General features: G+C 39.2%; 1 protein-coding gene across 3 annotated transcripts in view; it reads right to left on the minus strand.

Annotated features, from left to right (window-relative positions):
• The window catches only part of TXLNB (taxilin beta), a 49,616-nt gene that overhangs the window by 25,214 nt on the left and 3,088 nt on the right, over positions 1–21,314 (minus strand). For all 3 annotated transcript variants that reach the window (XM_006151088.3, XM_014588837.2, XM_006151087.3), the window contains exons 3-5: positions 21,124–21,314; positions 10,497–10,588; positions 2,828–2,998 (exon numbers count right to left, since the gene is read on the minus strand). In XM_006151088.3, the coding sequence (XP_006151150.1) occupies positions 2,828–2,998; positions 10,497–10,588; positions 21,124–21,314 (454 nt within the window). The remainder of the gene's footprint in view (positions 1–2,827; positions 2,999–10,496; positions 10,589–21,123) is intronic.

The following is a 21,314-nucleotide window of genomic DNA, read 5'->3' on the forward strand; positions in this document are numbered from 1 at the left end:
ATCACCCACTGGTTCTATTCTAGAAAATTTTTAACATTCATTCCTCAGCAACTGATAAATTAAAAATTCAATAAAAATATAAATGATCTAAAGCTCATTGTTACTTATGGAGCATAACCCCCAACATTTGAACAGCAGACATTCTTTCCAAGTACAACATAGTACGTTTGTTAAGAGAGGCCATATATAATAGGCTATAAAAATTAAGCAACACTGGGACCAGCAGTTAGCGTAATGGCTATGTTGCTGGACTCCCATGTAGTCGACCACGGTTCAAGTCCTGGACCTGGTGGCTTAAACTCACGCCAGGCGTGTGTGCGTGCGTGCCCAAGATCCCGAGAGGAGAATGGGGGAGAAGGGATTGTGGTGTGGCCATCCCCCCTGGGGAGTGATTCTTAATCTCTTTCTGTCTCTCTGTCTTTCTGGTGAGTGCACACGCCCTATAGCAAAAACCTCTTAAAAAAAAAAATTAAGCAACATTTCTAAATAATCCATGGGTCACTATAGCAAAAACCTCTTTAAAAAAAATTAAGCAACATTTCTAAATAATCTATGGGTCAAAGAGAAAAGGAGAGAAATGATAAAATATTTTAAATCTGAATCCTGATTTTAACATTTCAGATATGTGTGACCTTGGGTTATGATCTGGATTGCTGAGTTTCAGTTTCTTAATAAAGTGGAGATATTACACCCTACCTCCCCAGTGTTGCTATAAAGCTTAAGTGAAACAACATATAAAGCACTTGATACAATTCCTGGTACAGTAAAAATACTTAATTTCATTGTCCATAACTATAAAATGTTACCGAAAGTATGCAAATCTACCTACAGGACCTCCTGTCACTTTCATCATTCTGTCTTTGAATTCTAGACAGAATAGGACCAAGTCACATCAGTCCCCTCCTTACATCCATTAATTAATAAACTTTCCTAACCCATGTGATTTAATTTTTATCTCCTTAGCATGTAACATTACGAACTGCCAGGAGATGTATGTAATCATGGAATACCATCATTTTAATATTTATCTTGAGTTGAGGGTGATGCTTCCATCTCTGTGCCTCCACACAGTCTGGCTTTCTGATTGTTCCTAGTGCAGTTATTGATTAGATGCCAGAAGCCTGTCTCCTAAAACTTGTAATTGAGAGTTAAAGTTCATCACACTGGCTTCACACTTTACAACAAGCAAAAAAAAAAAAAAAAAAATTGGAGGGGTTGGCAGGTGGACACGGGGGGAATGAACTCCCGCATGGCTGATCGCGGTTCAAGTCTCAGACCTGGCAGCTTGCTTTCTCACTTTCTCTCTTTCTCTATTTCTCTCATCAAATAATAATAATAATAACAAATAAATAAATATTTAAAAAAACATTTGGAATATGAGGAATCATTGTCCTCTTTTATTTTGCTTCTTATCTCATTGTACAAACTGAGCAATGATTTTTAATATTTCTGTTTCTTGAAGTATTTTTTTTAAAAAAACACATCTAGGTCCAGCCTGGATGGCACAGTCCTTAGCACAGGAAGCTGCAGTGTTGGAAGCCATGTGGCCAACTGGGGATTTGGATGCCTAGGGTGGCTTTAAACATGTCAGGTGAATGCATGGGCACCCCATGTCCTAAGGAACTGGGGAGCTGAGGAAAGGGGATTGTGGCTTGCTGTCAAAGGGGTGCTTTTTCTTTCTCTCATGTGTGCATACTTGCTGTCAGTCATAAAAAACAAACAGCAAAAAGCTCCACATGTAATAATTACCTCACAGGAATGGTGGTGTCTAATTAATTATTTTTTGTCAAAAGCTACAGGAGCTTTAGTTGGAAAAGAGACTGGGATTCATCCAGTATTATCTTGGAGAGCCCGGCCTCTTGCTTTATTGAATGGAGCTACTGTCTGTGTGTAATCAAATTAACCACACTGCTTGGGGCTTTTGCTGTAATTAATGAAACCCACGCAGACTGAATGAAGTGATCAGTCTATTATTTTTAGATTGAATAATTAAGTCTGAAGAGCTTCAGTGTATTTTCAAGTAGCTTCTTTTTCAAATGACTATTGACATTTTGATTCTCAATCTCACTTTATGGTGTCAATTAGTTTTTTGTTAATTTATCTCAAGTCATGCAAATTTCATTATAAGACAAAAATGTTCAGTTTCTACAAATTTATATTTTAAAGAATAAAACTGAGGGTTACCTTAAAAGAAAAAACAAAACTCAATGTAATACTAATTTAAGGTGAGTGACACACTTGTAGTGTGTGTGTGTATGTGTGTGCTTGTGTGGTGGTTATTTTTTGACAGTCTTGCTATGTTGCAATCCTTTTGCCTTAGTTTTCTGAGTAGTCAGGACCACAGGTGCATACAACCACTCCTGGCTCTTCTTACTGTGGTGCCCACACTGGCTGCAAGCTCAAAGATTCTCCTGCCTCAGCCTCCCAAGTAGTTGGGACTACAGATGTGCCTGGCATTTTAAAGTGGGTCAAGTCACAAACCCAGGGTCTCTGCGGCCTTTGCCTGCCCAGCAAAGGTGTTGGGGTGCATGCTACGTAGTTGGGCCAAAGGCCCACATTTTATTAAGGACCTGCTCTGTGCCAGGTACTGTGAGTATGGGTTCCCATTTAAATTGCCCCCAGCCACACGGTGAAGCTGGTGTAATTCCCATTTTATGGATGTGGAAAGGAGGTATAACTTACTGAAGGTCACAAGAGAACAAGGCAAGGGCTCGTATTTGAACTCAAGCCCCTGATTCCAAAACCCACATTCTTTTTGTGAGAGCCAGAGGGTACATCTATGCAGTGTGCAAACACGTGCGTTATTCAAAGCCGTGGTGACACATACCTTCAGCGTCTTGTTGTGTCTCTGCAGCTCCCGGCACAGGCTCTCCAGTTTGCTTCGGGCAAGAATAGCTCTACTGTGCTCGCTTTGTAACTGGTCCTTTTCTTTTTGGATTTGCACCTGTTTCTTTTGTAGGAGCTTTAACTTCTTTTGCTCAGTGCGATGTTCATCCAGCTAGACATGGGGGTACAAATGTGAAAGATAAATGTCAAGAGTCTCTTTACAGGTGATAGAAAAGGAGCAAAACCTAGGGATCACTCAGTGGTGGTGTGGAAGTATTGTTACTGTTATCTATCCCTCTGGAAGCAGATGAACTTCACAAATGTCAGCTTGGTGGTGCTTGTGGATATAGCTGTTAAAGTATAGCGGTTATACGTTTTTCATTTTATTAATTTTTCCTTCTCTTGATCTTTTTGTTGGTGGTTTAGAAATACTTTTCTAGAGTCTTTCTAACAATGACAGCCAATTAGAAAGGCAGGTCTTAGAATCTGCAAACTATCAGAATTCATAACAGTAGCCTGCATTGAGGCAGTGGTCAGCAGTTTGTTTGGGTTACATTTAGTCATTGTAATTCTTTCTTAAAACAAGCTTATAGCACTTTTATATGCTTTTAAAAATAGGAAAGAAGGGGGCTAGCAGGAAGCTAAGGTGCTGGACTCCCGTATGGTCAAGAGCAGTTCAAGTCTCAAACCCAGCAGCTTGAAAATCACACACGGCACATGTGTGTGTGTGCCCAAAATCCCAGGAGGAGAATGGAAGAGAAGGGATTACAGTGTGGTCATCCCCCCAGGAGGCATGATTTCTCACTTTCCCTCTCACTGTCTCTTTCTGTCTCTGGCAAGCACACATTCTCTATAGCAAAAACTTTTTAAAAAAATATTTATTATTTTTAAATTTTTGTTATTATTTTAAAATTTGCTATTGGATACATGAGCTCACCGTAGAGATACAGACTGAGAGAATTTACCATCCCAGAGAGGATGACCATTGCCATAGTCCCCTGCCTTTCATTCTCTTGGGATTGTGAGCACTCATGCACACACGCCCAGGCATGATTTTCAAATCACCAAGTTCAGGACTCGAACTGCAGTTGGCCTTATGGGAGTTCAGACCTTAACCACTGTGTCATCTGCTGCCCCCCTCCTTTTTTTTTTTTTTTTAGATTTTTCCAATAGATTTCATGAGCTTGCCAGAGAGAGGTAAAGTGAGAAATCACCTCTGGGGTGTGGAGATGGCCATGTGGCAATCCCTTTACCTCCATTCTCTTCTTGGGCTTCTGGGCATGCACAGATACGTGTCTGGTGTGACTCTCAAGCTGCCAGATCTGGGACTTGAACCACAGTTGATTATTTTGGTGTCTAGTGCCCCACCACCTGCTGGTCCCCCACCTGAAACTTTCTGAAGTCCCCTTGTATTTTTACTAAAAAAAAAAATTTGTTGTTTATCTGAAATGTAAACTTAACTGAGGACAGTGTATGTTTATTTGCTAAATCTTACAGTGTTGTTTTGGGTTCTATCAGTACTTCCAGTGGAGGGAGTGTAAAGCGAGCTTTCACAAGCCACGGTAGAGTAGCAGACTTTAGGATGGTCCACCTCCGACTGACTGCTAGTGTGGCCACATTCAAGTGGCTGCCCTCTGCCCAGAGACATTTCCTCTGCTAGACTCAGTTCTTAGTTCCTTGCTGCTTAAGCCAGGCAGGTACTAGTCCTGGGAAGGAAAAGCTCTGGGAAGTGAGCCCCGGGTGCATCTGGACCTCAGGTGCTCCTATACTTCGCGGATCCATGAAGGATACACATGCCACATGAGCCTGACATGTGTTTTAGTAAAAGCATTGGTGTTTCTAAGCAAGATGAATAAGGCTGTCACATTTTCTTCAGTTCACATCTTATGTTCCTTTTTTCCGCCCTCCCTCCTGCATATTGAGAAAACGATTATAAATCCTTGCCAGATGAAGCTAGGAATATTCACACTTGATAGTCTACCTTCATACTAGTGTGCAATTTCTTTCTATTGATAAGAATTAGCATTGGGGAGAACTAGACCCATGTTACCATAAGTATTGATTGAAACTGGAAAATCCTTCCTGGAAAATCAGTAGTATTTTATTATATGTTTCTCATGCTAAACTCTTGCTCATACAGACTTCTGTCCTCAGTAGGATAGATGTAGTTCTTTTATTTTGTACCATAGATATTTAATAAGAATGGAGTCTCTCATGTTTACATTTGAATTTCAGTGGTCTGTTGCTCTTAGACTTTATATTTTGTTATTATTGTTATTGCATTATGCTTTGGACTTTTATCTTTTGAAAATTAAAACATATGTCAGGGCTTCTCAACTTCAGCACTATGGCCATATCTGATGAGAGAATTCTTTGTTGTGGGAGCTGCCCTATTTATTATAGGCCATTTAGCAACACCCCTGGCCCTTCCTGGCACCCCTGGTCCTAGATGCCAGTAGTGCACCAATTTATAACATCTGAAAATATCTGCAGACAGAGTGCCAGACAGTGGTATAGCAGTAACATGTGATGCCCTGTGAGGCAATCCCAAATGGGAAGGTTCCTGGTTCAAGTCTGTAGACCTCCCTGAGTTCCCTGGCATGTGCTTGACCATGATCTGGGCTTGCTGAAGCTGAGGCTGGATTGTGGCATTGGAGCCTGTTGAGGATGTTCTCACTTTCTCCTTGGCTTCCTCTTCCTCTTTCTCTCTCTTTCACTCATGGAAGAAATTAGTAGATAAACATCTGGGACCTGTCCTATAGCCTAGTGAATAAGGGAGCAGGATCCCATATGACCAGATCCTGGCCCCAGGTGGCTTGTAAAACACAGTAGGGGTATGTGTGTTTGTGCCCCAGATCCCAACAAGATGAAAAAATGGAGAAGAAGGGATTGTGGTATAAACGTGCCCATGTGGAATGCTTTCTCCCCCTCTCTGTCTCTCTCTAGGGAGTATAATGCCCTCCAGTAATCAAACAAACAAAACACACACACACACACACACACACACACACACACACACACACAAAACAGTATCTGCAGACAGTCACTGCCTATTTATTGTCCCTTGGTGGGCAAAACTGCCTCTCTGTAGGGAACACTGCCTTATGTGACTATCTGAGTGTCAGGAGGAGGATACGCTGTACGTGTTACATAAAGTGGAAGGGAGATGACTCATGCTTGCTCATTTAATGTTTCAATACCAACCAAATTTAACATTTAACTATGTCTATCTTGCTCTGCTTTACAATAAAACTCCTGAACTTCCTGGTTTCTTTTCCTTAGCATGTAGATAATCTTTGTTTAAATACTTCAGATTTGTGTGAATGAATACAAATACATGGAGTTTCTTAATGAATGAATACAAACATATTGCAGCTGAATCAACTTCAGTCAAATACTGGCTTTGTAATTTAATAATGTACTTAAGCACTGCTCTTACATGTAATTATAACAAGCATGTAGAATTTTTATCAGCAATTTCTATTCTCTTTCTCTCTTTTTGCTCAGTTAAAAAAGTAAACTAATGCTAAGTAATGAGATAGAATCATATTAGTGAAGTTATTTTAACATAGTAACTGAGAGAATTTGCAAAAGGTGTTTCTCTCAAGTCATTTCTTAATTTAGTCATGAGGTATCCTCTTATGTTAATGAGTTCATCCTTATTTATGAATACAATGGCAGATAATATTACAGGATTCAATTCAGACTTTGTAAGGATGAGTGGGTCACAGAGGCTGTTCGATTCACAGCTTTGCATTTGGTGATTCATTCCATGTTAATACTTACATTTCATACGTTTTCTATATTAATATCCAAATCAGTGAGCAAGGAAATAAGCTTTAGTCTCCAAGTAAAAAAATTGAAATGCCTTGTAATTTTTTTCTTTCTGAAAAGGAAATGTAATAGTTTGGGGGCTCGGTTTTCTCCTATTCATTTTTTTGCTATAACCATCTTTTAGGTTTTAAAATTTATAATAGGAAATGATACAAGTGTCTAAGTATAGTAAGTAAGACTTGACTAGAAAATCACTTCTGTCGGGGTGACTGCTTGGCTAGGAAGCTGAGTAGGGGCAGGTAGTTCCCTGAGAATAGAATGAACGGCCCTGGGTCACAGAATAAATCTTGGTCAGATAGGAGAAGTGATTCTTCTCCTCAGTACCGTGATGGGACTACGGCACCATGCATGGCTTCCTGTGTGTGTCTAGAATGCCGCCCAGCCAAGTATAAAGCATGGCGCTAGAAAGTGAGCATGAATGGTGTTGGCATGAGTAGTTAAATGAGAGGGACAGAGAAAAAATGATATAGAGAGCAGGAGTGGCTAGGGGACAGTGGGATGGGTAGGTGAGACGGGAAAATTTTGGACAAAAAAAATTATTTTTGTTCCCTAACTTATTTTATGGCATTTGTTTGGTGATTGCCAGTGCTAAACAAGTTACTATAAAATCGATACATTGTCTTGTAAATTTCTACCATTCTTTTAGAAAGTAATATGACCATAAAGTTTAAAAACCAGTAAAGTATCCATTCTGTTTGATTTAGTAATTCTATTTCTGGAACTTTTCCTTAAAATCATAAAAATGAGAAGGGACAAATATAATGCATGATGACATCCATGCAGCAAGTCTTCAGAAAGTTAATGAAAAATGTATATTATGAAAAAACCGTGCATGGTTTTCATTTTTTTTCTTTTGCACCAAAATAAACTCGTACTTTAATTTCATTTTTTTTCACTAACTTTCTGAGTTACCCACATATTTGGTAAAGCAAAACAGTGGGAGGATCTAAATGTTCCCAAATTAGAGATTCAGGAGATATAGCCACTTAAGGGACTATAACACAACTTTTAGAAAATAAAGTCATAAAGACTATAAGCCAGTTGGGAAAATGTCTGTCATATGAGCCAATAAAATAAGATACTAACTTGCATGTACCTTATTATGATAATTATAATAAAAAATCATCTCTGCTTATATAGCAAAACTGGAAAAGAACATGAATAAAATAAAACTGTGTTGTAGTTCATGGGATTAGAGATATTTTTGTTTGATTTATATATTCAGTGTTCTTATATTATCCTGATAGGGTTGGTGTGATTAAAAATAATTAAAAAGAGTTGTTGACAGAGCTGAGCAGTCGGGCAGTCACACAGGATTTCAGTTTTTCCGGGTCTGCCTGCATGACAGTTCAGCATAACAGGATGCACTGAGGCCGAAATCAGAGCGAAAAGTAAAGAGAACAAGTCACTCACTAAACTCCACTGCATCAATGGGATGAAGGGCTTGAAGCTTATCCAGTGTTAGAGGCCCTCTTGAAAACAAAAACTGAGAAGAGAGAATTAGGCTCAGCGCCTCAGAGGGGCCCATGCTAGTAGAGGCCATGACATTCAAGGTTCTTGAACTGCAAGGTAAATATGCAGGTTAGCCCAGGCCTGGAGGAAATTTTTGCCGTGTCTAGTCTTTAGTTTCATTTTCTTGACACTATTTCAAAAGAGGTAAGTGAAAAAAAAATTGTTTTGAGAGAAAGCATAAATAAGAGAGAAGCACACTGCCTTGCTGTACTAGAGAGGATGCTGTATCTCAGCTGAGGGGTCGTGTGCAGACCTCAGATGTCACTGTTTTCTGTTCATCCTCTCACCAGCAGGTGCTTGTGAAAGTCTTTTGAGGCTAGGGTTGCTGGCTTCACTCCGTCTTCCTTTTCTCCAACTGGCCAACACTAGAGTACTGGGGAAGAGGCCATCACCTTCAGGATCTTTGATGGTTGAAAGTGGCTTCTCTTGTACCCGGTGGCCCTGACTTACTGAGAAAAAGGCTGCCTGCAGAGGATCTAGAACTCAGCACAAAGCAATCCACATCAGTGCATAGCTATTGTCGGGGAGGAGGAGAAGAATGTAGATCTGAGGACAATAGGTAAATAGACTAGACCAGGTAAGAATATGCCACAAACTGAGGGGTTGCATTAATTCAGTCCTCTGCCTTCTTTTCTTTGTACCCCTCAAAAAATCAGAGTTTGAGGGATCTGAATGCTGGTACAGCCATAAAACACAATGCTCTGTGAGGCTGATCTACATGGGAAGATTCCAGGTTCCTTCCCCATCTAGAAACCTCCCTCAGTGTGCCTCGCGGACATGTGCCAATAATCAAGAGGCTGACTGACGCTAGGGGTGATTGCAGTGTCAATGCCCTGTTGGGAGTGTCTGTCTGTCTCTCACACTCATGAAAGAAATAGGTAAATAAGTAAGTAAATACTTAAAAAAAAAAAAGAAAGAAAGAAAGCCAGCTGGTGGTGTGGTAAAGGTGGCTGGATCCCATGTGGTTGTGATATGGTTCTAGTCCCAGATCTGACAGCTTGAAAAACACTCCAGATGCATGTGCAGGCATGCCCAAAACCGTGAGTGGAGAATGGAGAAGAATGGCTATCTCCACTGGGAGATGCTTTCTCTCTTCCCCTTTCTCTAACTCTGTTTCTCCCTAGCAGGTGCACATGCCTTAGCAAACTTAGAAAAAAAAAATTAAAACAAGAACCAAAGATCCACGGTACAAGAACTGAATGAAAACTTGAAAATTTATCTTTATGTCAAGTGTCTATTTCTGCTTTATTACAAAACTTAAAATTGCTTCAATATTCACAGTTTTTGTTTGTTTGTTTGTTTGTTTTGAACAGTTTTTGCTATAGGGCGCGTGCACTTACCAGAAAGACAGAGAGAGGGAGAGAGACAGAAAGTGAGAAATCACTCCCCACAGGGAATGATCATGCCACTATCCCTTCTCCTCCATTCTCCTCTGGAGATCTTGGGCACACATGCACACGTGCCTCATGTGAGTTAAGCCACTGCGTCCAGGACTTGAACCGTGGTCGACTACATGGGAGTCCAGTGACTTAGCCATTATGCCAACTACTAGTCTCCAATATTCAGTTTTTGATTATCTATACTTCTTTCTCCCATCCCCCAAATTTTGCATGTATTTGAAGGTGAAGTGGCCTACAATTTTATCCTCTTTTCCTTTTTCCATTAGTTCTGTTTTTTTTTTTTTTTAATATTTAAAAAAATGTATTTATGGAAACCAGCAGTTAGCTTAATGGCTATGTCGCTGGACTCCCACGTAGTCGACCGCAGTTCACGTTCCGGACCCGGTGGCTTAAAACTCACGCCAGGCGCATGTGCGTGCGTGCCCAAGATCCTGAGAGGAGAATGGAGGAGAAGGGATTATTGCGGTGTGACCATCCCCCATGGGGGGTGATTTCTTGCTTTCTGTCTCTATGTCTCTCTCTGTCTGGCAGGCGCACGTGCCGTATAGCAAAAATCTCCAAAAAAAATTTTTTTTATTTATTACTGTAATTATTACTAATTTGCTACAGGCTATGAGCATTCAGAGAGAGGCTGAGAGTGAAAGAAAGAGAGAGAGGGAAATTGAGAAAGCAAGCCGCCAGGTTTGGGATTTGAACCATGGTTGGCTATGTGGGAGTTCAATGCCTTAACCACCATGACACCTGCTGGCCCCTGGTTCTCTTTTTCTTTTACAAAAATTGTTTTAAGAATTCTATCTTTGTTTTGTTTGAGGGGATCAACAATAGTCTATAATAATGTACATGAAAAACTGACAGGCTCCTTTTCTCAGCTCTATCCAGAGCCTGAATCTCTCTGACAAAAAAAGCTAATAACCAAGACCTTACCAATTCAGCGTACTTCTTGAATAAAAAATCGAGCTTTTCTTCAGGTGTTTGCAACTTGTTCAGATTTTGCATTAGCAGGTTGGCTTCTTTGCCTTTAAAAAATGTAGAAAATAATAAATAAATAAGTGTTGAATGTACAGCTAAGCAATAGGGCCTTATTACCAACCTTGGCCAAGCCATTAATCTATCTGAACATTAGATACAATTTTGCTTTTCTGTAAAAAGGGATGACATCTACCCTACAGAAGAAGCAAGGTTAAGCTAAGTTTGTGAAAATGTATGGTTAGGTTCTTGGTTGACTCTCAATAAATGTTGCTATAGCAGTAACCCCCAATTTTCATTCCAAGAATCTATGTTTGCTACTTTCCACCCTATATTCTTAATAGCCAAAAGATTTTATGCATAAAAAATGGACTTTATAGAAGAATGAATCATTCATTTTTCTACTTTAATTAGTAAGAAAGAAGCAAAACAGCCAACCAAAAATTTTGACTAGTGTGAAATGGCTGGTATTGATATATGGAGTTGTTAAAATTCAGTCAAAACAGAAGCTTTAGAGTTTGTTCTATCCATCCTTTTCCTGAGGGTTTTCTTTTAGTACCTGTTTCTCCATCTTTTGGGGAAGTAATTCTTTCTGTGTATAAACCCATTCCATGAGGTTTGATTGGGAGTAACTCTGATTAAATCTCTTACCAAACCAGAATATAATCACCATAAGTGAAAAATGAAGCCAAGGCATGGAGGGAAGGCCATTTAAATATATATTCTGGACACAGCAATCTTGGGTCTCCCTTTCCCCCACTCAGCATTAATCTCTGTTGACAGAGATTCTATTCTTACTTGGAGTTTATGCTACATTTTAAAACTCATCTGTTCCTTATTGTTTAACAGGAGCCTCTGATTCTTTTCTTTTCCTGTTATTCTTCTTTTGTGTTTTTCAGTTCAATGGACTCCATTTGCCTTTCTCTGGTGCTGGGAAATTTTGGCTTCCAGTGATCTTTGGGCTGAATGTTGGAGGGAGCACTGTGATAGGAGGTCTGCATTGACCACTGATTGTATCTTTTCAAATGGTTCAATCCAGGTAGAGCATTTGTCCCACCTTCATGTATCTGTGATGGTCACCCTGTCTAATGTGAGTAGGGAGGTCAGGGCAGGCATTAGAGCCTATGTCTCCTGATATAAACCTACCTAAGAATACAAACAGCTTTGACAACATTTTCCTCAAGAACAGATAATTTTTGTTTGCTAGGATGTTTCCTTTCATCTGGAGCAACAGATATATCATGGAATTAGGGTTTAATTATAGTGCATGAGACATGTTTGTACTAAAAAAATACTTATTATTTATTCATATTTTTAATTTTTAAAGTTATTTAATTTTATTTATTCATTCATTTACTTTAACTAGAAACACACACACATACACACACAGAGAGAGAGGAAAGTGAGAGAGCAAGCCACCAGTTCCAGGACTTGAACTGTGTGGTTAGCCATGTGGGAGTATCCAGCGCCTTAGACACCATGCCATCTGCTAGCCCTCCCATATTTTTAATTTTTACTGGAAAGCCGATAGATAGATAGATAGATAGATAGACAGATAGATAGATAGATAGATAGATAGGGTCTTGACATATCATGATCTTCCTACCTCAGCTCACATCTGGGATTATTGGCTACACCACCCCACCCAGCTCTTTTCCAGAGAGGATCTCAATATGTCACCTGGGCCAGCCTCTAGCTCATGATCCTCCAACTTCAGTCTCCTGAGTCTCTGGGATTACAAACACACACCAACTGTACCAGGTCTTTTGATTGTACTGAGAATTGAACCTAGGCCTCCATGTGGCATCTCACAGAGAGTACCTCCACAGTTAGACCAAGGGCATTCTGTAGTTTTATTTGCTAAGTCTGGCAGACCTACGTGGAATGAAAGAATTTTATGTCTAGAAGAATTTCAAAGAGCATCCAGCCTAAATGGTCGATTTTGCAGCCTAAGTTCTATCATTAGTGCTGGTAGAGTCAAGGATTGACTCCAAAGTTAGTCTACTTGCTGTAAATCACTCCATTCCCATGTGGAATTTTGAAGTCACTGAAACTAGACAAATATAAAACAACTTTTTTGTTGTTGTGGGGAAAAGAAATTACCTCATTCCCAACAGTTAGTTCTGCCTATATTTAGTCAGTTTACATTAGAGACATAACCTAAGACCGGGCAGGAGGTGGATGTGAATGGGGCCCTTCCTAGCTCTGCAATTATGGCCTATGGGATAGTGTGCTCCCCCCTACCCCTCACCTCCTGGCCCACCAGGCATGTGCTCTAAGTTATTCTGCTGGCCACAGGAATGGATTTGTGTCAGTCAGGTCATCCCTCACCCTGGTCACCTGTCTAGGTACTCACTTTCAGATTACTATTCCTCTCAGTTACAGTGTCACCTGTTAAGATGAGCTGTACAGCTGATCAGTTTTAGCCCAGAAGCCAGTATTGTTTGCACCATACACGTGCTCAGTATATGCCAATAATGATAGAGTAAAGCAAAGACAGGTCTTCCTCTCACTTGTGACATGTACTCTGGGACACCTCTCAGTGTGAGGACCAACATATACAACCAGGACGTGTGTTGTTGGAGGAGAGGAACTGAATGAGTCCAATGGTTCATTCTTTCTTCCCACATGATGTACCTTCTCTCTTTAGATTTTGCTTTCTGTAACTGAGAAACTTTTTTTTTTCTTTTAAATCTTCACATTCACTGAGGGCTCCTTCTGCTCTAATTAATATTCTGTAACTTTGTAGATAACTTTAACACTCAGAGGCATTAACATACCTAAAAATGATCTTTCCCCTTAACAAAAAAAATAAAGAAATCGGATACAGGCATGCACAGAATTCATGAATTTGTGACATCTGAGATGGTGGAATTTTTAAATGACTTTTTTTTTTAATTGCCAGGAGTGCATGTGCACTTACCAGAGAGAGGCAGAGAAGGGGGGTTAAGAGAGAGAGAGAGAGAGACATGGAGAGCACCTGCCAATGGAACATGGCCATGCTGCTGTCCCTTCTCCTCCATTTCTTCATCTTGTCAGAATTTGGGGAATGTACACACATGTATCCAACATGTTCTTCAAGCCACCAAGACTGGGATTCATACTGTGGTCAGCCCAGTGGGATCCAGCTCCCTTAACTACTAGGCTACGAACTTATGAAGACTTTAGTTTTTAAGCTTCCACAGGTTTATTTTTTTTTGGCTTAGGGAGCTGTACAGGATAATGGTGGAAGAAGGGAATAGAAAGAGACTTATCCATCTTCTTTTTTTTAAAAGAATTATTTTATTTATTCATTCATTTATTTTTAATTTGACTAAGAGCAACAGAGAGGGGGAGTGAAAGTGAGACAAGCAAGCAAGCCACCAGGTCCAGGAATTGAACCGTGGTCACCCATGTGGGAATGTCTAGCACTTTAACTACCATGCCACCTGCTGGCCCCTAAGACTTGTTCATCTTCTAAGAAATGCTAGAATTAACATCGGGGCATCTCATGACAGTGTCAGGCACGAGCCTATTCAGGCACCTTTTATAATGGGGGATCAGTTGTCTTTTCCTGGATTTGTCATTCCTAAGCAAGCTTCATTTCTTTCCCATTAAAACTGCAAAAGGCCTGTGGTGTGCATATGGCTGCCACACTGCGCAGTGTTTAGCGGGAAGCTACATGGAAGCAGAACCACCTGTACAGTAAGAGCAGGTGTCACATGTGGCTGTGGTCACTGGCACAGTTGTAGACTCAAGGGGTGTTGGACTATGAAGAAAATGTTACCAGTCTTAAATTAAGACAACTAACCCAGCTGTAGAAATGTGAACTAGGATTTTTCTTAAACTTGCAGCATAGTAATGATTGTTAGTGACAACTCATGTAGATTTATTGTCTTCAAAAGTATGTTTTTTCTTTTCCAAAATTATGTTTTAGACCTTTGGGGATAAACTTTGGTTTTGACTACATACTTTTGTGCTTCTCCACCCTCTTCACAATTTCCATGTGTTGTGGCAGAAGCTTAAAGCAGACAAAGATTGCGACTATCTTCTTTCAAATGTTAGACCCAGATTCATATTTAAGTGTTAATTCTGTTTTTCTTCTAATATAATCTTTTAAAAAGAAGTGGGATACAAATAATCCCTAAGCATCTATAGATATCTCTTAAGGGAAATAAGAGTCACGTATGTAGAAGATAGGGAGGATAGTATAGTTAAATTCACATTTGACTAATGCTAGGAGACCTGTGTTCCAGAACTGGCATTGCCACCAACTGGTTGGGTAACTTTATTACAGACTCAAACTCTCTGACCTCCATTTTCCTGTCTATAAAATCAGGGGATCGGCAAAATAGATTCTTATTTCAGCCTTTAAGATTTGGTGATCTGGCAACTGAAATAACTTTTAACTTTCTTTACCTTTATTTAGATAATAGCAAAAATAAAGGCAACATTCTTTATATTTTATATTCATTATCCTAGAATGTTTTGGTCTCATTTTCAAATTTGTGAAGATTATCTTACCCCTCACTGTTATTTTTTATAGTTATAGTTTTGTTCATTTTACTTGGTTTTAATGTCTCTATCAGTTTTGAAACTACTACCTGTCTGTGTTTTCTCATCACATTGTTTTCCATTTGGATGACATTTTATATCTCATATATTTCAGTGACCTTGATATCTAGATGCTCTTATGCTTACAATGAGGTTATGCTCCAGTAAACCCATCTTAAGTTGAAAATATTTTAAGTTGACAATGCATTTAATCCACCCAATCTACCGAATATCATAGCTTAGCCTAGCCTACCTTAAATATGCTCAGAACACCTGCATTAGCCTAAAGTTGGGCAAAATCATCTAACCTAAAGACTCTTTTATAGTCATGTGTTGAATATGTCATGTAATTTCCTGAATAGTGAAGATGAAAAACAGGATGATGGAATGACTACTTGAAATATCTACTGAATGTACATCACTTTCCTATCATCGTAAAGTCAAAAAATCCTAAATTGAACCATTATAGTTCAGGGCCTGTTTGTATTTATATTTGGAACTTTGATCAGTCATTTAGATGAGGATGGGGCCTGGACTTCTTGTTAGGTCAATTGTTTATGTGTTTAAACCATTAGTAATAATAAAAAAGAAAAGTGTCAGAAAGAGCAGTGAAATAATACTTCCATTTTTCCTATCTTGGTCAGAAGAGAGTACTAACTATTTTGCCCAAGACATAGTATTTTCTACCCTTCATCTGTTTATACCCTCCTCTCCTTTCAGGATATGGCCTAAATTTTAGTTTCCCTATGCGTCTTCCCATTCACCTTGAAGTCTCTGCTGATTCCTATATTGTTTGACTTTCTTTGGTCTTCTATTATCTTCTTTAGATTATTTTAGCATTTCTATCAAAACAATCGGTTATTACTCTCTGAGAATAACTGGAAACAAAGCTAAAATACATGAAACAGACTATCTGGGAACATGACCATTCTAAGACTAAGTAGACATCTGAAGAGATTCTAAATACTTCCCTAGTCAAAGACTTTCAGAAGGTAGAAATGAAACTTAACTGCAACTTAAAAGAAGAAAAAATCTATTAATTAAGCTGTAGTAGTTATTCCTCAACCATTTCTTTTCTTTTTCATAGAGAGGTTTTTGCTATAGGGCGTGCGTGCTTACTGGAGAGACAGAGAAAAACAGACAGAAAGGGAGAAATCCCTCCCCCCTTCCTGCAGAGGGGATGGCCATGCCACAATCCCATCTCCTCCGTTCTCCTTTTGGGATTCTTGGCACTCTCACATAAGCACCCCGTGTGTGTTTTAAGCTGCCGGGTCCAGGACTCAAACTGTGGTTAACTATGTGAGAGACCAGTGACATAACCACTATGCCATCTGCTGATTCCTTTTTCATTTTCTTTCTTTCTTTCTTTTTCTCTCTCTCTCTCTCTCTTTCTTTTTGGTGCTCCTCAGCCAATATGCTGATCATTTCTATACGTCTGGTCCTAATGCTAGTGGCATCAGTTTTACCACTTGCTTCTTTGCTTTATGACTAATCTTGCAATCACATCATGAATAACTTTTTTACTGGCAGACTCTTAAACTCCCTGGGTTTCAATTTCTTTGTCTATAAAACTAGTGGGTTGACTGGATGGATTGTGAGCTCAGAATGGACTTTGGATTAGCTTTGTTTTTTTCCCCAGGCTTATATTTCAAACCTGTCATTTCCTATTCTATCAGTTACAACCTAAATATTAGAAAGTGGTATCAGATTTTATTGTTTTGTGCTTATTATTTTGTGGTACTTGTACAGACCACATAAGATTGCCCAAGAAGTGAATTAAGTGGTAAGACATTCATGAGTCTGGAGGATGGAGTGGGGAAGTAAGGGGTTACTTTAGATATTAATAGGACATATTGTGGTACTGTATAATGGGAAATCTGTTTATGTTTCTTTTAGTTCAGATGCCGAGGAGAAAATGACTTTACTAGCCAGAGATTTTTTTAAAAAGCCCTTATGGGACCAGCAAGGTGGCATGGTGGTTAAGAGTGTTGGACTCTCACATGGCGTGCTATGGTTCAAGTTCTGGACCTGGCAGCTTATTCTCTCTCTCTCTCTCTCTCTCTCACTCACTCACTCACTCACTCTCACTCAATGTGTTCCTCTTTGGTCAAATTAAAATAAAAAAATAAATAATGTATATAAAATAATTCTTAAGGAAAAAAAGTTCTTCCAGGGTCAGCAGATGGCATAGTGGTTACCCTGCTGGACTTCTACATAGGGCTAACTGCGGTTTGAGTGCCAGACAAAGTGGCATAACAATCACTCCAGTGTGTATGTGCCCAAAATCACAGGAGTAGAGTGGAGGAAAAGGTATTGCAGCATGACCTTCCCCATTGGGGGGTGATTTCTCACTGTCTCTGTTTCTCTCTCTACAGTGAGTACATGTGCCCTATGGCAAAAACCTCTAAAAAAATGTCTACCAACTGCTCTGATGTATAGTATGCTGATTGTGGGAGAATATGCAACTTCTAAAAGAAAAACAAGTTTTGAGTGCTTATGTCAGAGACATTTCTCAAACACTCAAGTTTTTCTGTGAAAAAAAAAGGGTCTTACTGATCCAATTAAGTTTAGTAAATTATGGGAACTACACATCGCTAGTGGAGGTTTTCATCATATGTATGTGAAAGGTTTGAGAATTCTGGAAGTAAAGAAACTACCTAAATTTGTCTGAAATCTCAAATATCCCAAAATATGCACCTTGGAAAATTTTGGATTAGAATTACAATTTTTTTTTTTTGGGGGGGAGAGATTTTCGCTATAGGGCATGTGCACTCGCCAGACAGAGAGAGACATAGAGACAGAAAGTGAGAAATCTCCCCCCAGGGGGGATGTTCACGCTGCAAGCCCTTCGCCTCCATTCTCCTCTTGGGATCTTGGGCACGCACTCACCCGCGCCTGGCGTGAGTGTTAAGCTACCGGGTCGGGACGCTAACCGCGGGCGACTACGTGGGAGTCCAGCGACATAGCCATTATGCTAACTGCTGGTTCCCAGAATTATAATTTTTTAACACCTCAAAAATACAGATAAAGCTAATAGTATATGATAAATACAGTATCTAGAGAGTTCATCTTTGGTAAGTATGTAAGCAAAGTCTAAGGGCATATCTTGAGGAATAGGTTAAGTGACTAATTAAAATTCAACAGAAGGTTCCCATAGATTCTGAAAGATCTCAGCCAGAATTTTAAAATTTTTTCCAAAAGGAGGACACACCCTCTGAAGTATCGGAATCATTGCTTCTACAATTAGTGTCAAAATTGCCTGGGACCTTGTCCCTATTGCCGGTTCTGAATTTCATGTGTTGGGGGTCAGGATCAATATTTTTGGCAAATTCTCTATTTGATCCTAGTTCACAGTTAAATTTGAAAAACATTGGTCTAGACAAGAGTGCAGGGCAACTAGATTGATAAATAACCAAGAAATCTGCTAAAGCCACTTGCAAACAACTGAAAGAAAGTTTAAAGTAGTGGCTACATGTTTAGGTTAGCTTAAAATGTTGTTTTCACTTAGAATGTAGCTGAACTAGTACACTGTTTGGAAGGATGTGCTAATGATGTTGAGTGAGATGGTAAAGAAAGATCATTAGCACCATGTGTCATTAGCATGGACCCAGCCTGGATTCGCAAACATTGATTATAGTCAGACACACTTGAGTGGAGCTTGTTAACTTACAGACAGGGACAGAATTAGAAAAATCATGGTTTTTTTCTTTCTATAAAGAAATAATACTCCCGAGAGGAGAATGGAGGAGAAGGGATTGTGGTGTGGCCATCCCCCTGGGGGATGATTTCTCACTTACTGTCTCTCTTTCTCTCTCTGTCTTTCTGATGAGTGCAAGCGCCCTATAGCAAAAACCTCTCCAAAAAAGAAAAAAAAGAGAAAGAATTCTGATTATTTCATATTTATAAGGTTAATACAGATTATAAAGAGCGTACAGAGATTATGGGCGAGAGTATACAAACCAAAATTTTAAATCTTTAACCTTACCCCTATTTTCTCCATATATTTCACTTGGATACAACACACACACACACACACACACACACACACACTCCTTTGGAAAAGTCTTAGGGTGATAAAGCAAAATGACTTTTCTTGCTAGAAACACTTGACATTGGTCAGGTCTGGGATGAGCTTTTATGTCCTGTCTTATGGAAACTTCAATGTCTAACAGAAGGGACATGTGTAAGATGTTATGGTTAGAGAAGGAAAATAATTGCTCTGCAACACAAACTTTATTATGTTTCTCAGTGTTCCCAAATACTAGACTGATTCCAACCTTACACTTTGGAACTCGAAGATTTTTAAAGGTATTATCTGGATTATTTTATCTTGGTCAGGTCAAGTGTGCTATTTGGATGTGTCTTTTAGCCCTTCTTCTCCAGTATAGACATACTTTGGGGTTTACATATAATCTATTAGGGTTTGAAGACAGTTCTGACTGCAGTGCCTGTGATCTTTGTCCATACCACACTGCCTTCCAGAAATGAATTAAGATGTAGTCATTGCCCTTGGTAGATTCTCTATCAAGCATCAGAGGCAGGTATATAAATGACTGCAGAAAATTACCAGGAGAGCTAAGGAATATGAGGCAAACTACCTGGACATGTTAGGGAAATGGTCACATAGGAGGTGCTATTTATAGTGAATGTCTCAGAGAAATTCACTAGGGAAAACAGGCGGAGGAACTTTCCAATGTGCAACAACGTGCTTCTTCTTGTCATTTAAAAATTAACATTGTCATCCTTCTTTTACAGGCCTTGCTGGTGTTACCAATCTCCCATGGGCTCCGAAATTTTTCCTATGCCTGTTCTTTCACTTCTGCATAACAGTTTATAATCTGCTTTTCTCTATATATACCTAGAGCTCCTTGACTAAAAGGCCATGCAGTGCCTCAGAAACACTAGGCATTAGTAAATATTCATTGAAGGCTGGCAGGTGGCGTGGTGGTTAAGGTCTTAGACTCCCACATGGGTGACCATGGTTTTAGTTCCAGACCTGGGGGCTTGCATTCTCACTTTCCCTCTTTCTCTGTTCAAATTTTAAACATGATGATGATGAATAAAATTAAATAAAATAATTCTTGAAAATACATATTCATTGAACTAATGAATTAACGAGAGCACAAATACTTTCTAGAATCACCAACACTACAGTTCATACATTTATGATGAGTTGGGCTTAATATTGTAATAATATTTTATATATCAATGAAACATACTATGAATTGATGTAATTGACAGTCATTTTCTAGACAGACCTATCCTTTTTAATTTTGTTTAAATGTAGACTTCATTAATTTTTCTTTCAACGATTTTCCGATTTATTCTTTCATACTTACAACATATTTATTGAGCTCTTAGAATATGTCATTTGCTGTCCTGCAAATAGTCATAGAATCATGTCCAAATACACAATCTCTGCTCTTAAGATAAAAGATCTGGTATGGGAGATACACATCAGCCAAATAACCACAAAAATTAATGTATGATTTCAAGTGTTGATAAATGCTGTGAAGGGAAGATATGTGGTACAATAAAAACACAAAACTGTTAAGACTTTGTCTAGGACTGAGCTAAGAAAATATCATTTAAGTTATGATCTAAATGATGAATAGGAAAATAGGATGTGCATAGGCCCCATGGGGAGGTAGCATCATACTCAACGAACTGAAAGAAAAGATCAGCTACCAGGAAGTGACGGTAATAGGGGCAGAGTGTTCAGGAAGGGGATATTGAGGGTTAGGATAATGTGAGGTGAAGCTTGGAGGATTCAGGTTAGACCATTAGGGACTTGGAGAACATGTCAAGAACAATGGGAAATAAGCCATTGGGACAGAGGGGAGGTAGATAGGTGATGTATTGATATGTTCACATGAGCTCTATTGAGAAGGAACTAGGGACAAATACAAGAGAATATGTGGGATGATCCTGAAGGAGCCCGGTATAATCATCCAAATATTAGATATGGCTTTTAGTAAAGGTTAGAATTAATTCATGCCCCATTTTAGGAATAATGTAAAAGAAAGTCATATATTAGAACATAGCTACTTGCCTAATCCTTTTAGGATTTTCCTTTCCAATTTTTGCTCTTTATTGCCCATAGGCTCTTTGACTGTGGATGGCTCTCCAGAAGCAATGGGTTCTCTTTCAGTCTCTTCATTGGTGTCTTCACATTCCCCATCCTCATTGTCAGGTGATTCTGTATTCTCAGGCCTCTCCTTTGCTTTTGCAGGGCCCTCTTTC

Source organism: Tupaia chinensis, unplaced genomic scaffold, assembly GCF_000334495.1.
Source record: "Tupaia chinensis unplaced genomic scaffold, TupChi_1.0 Scaffold000313_1, whole genome shotgun sequence".
NCBI lineage: Eukaryota > Metazoa > Chordata > Mammalia > Scandentia > Tupaiidae > Tupaia > Tupaia belangeri.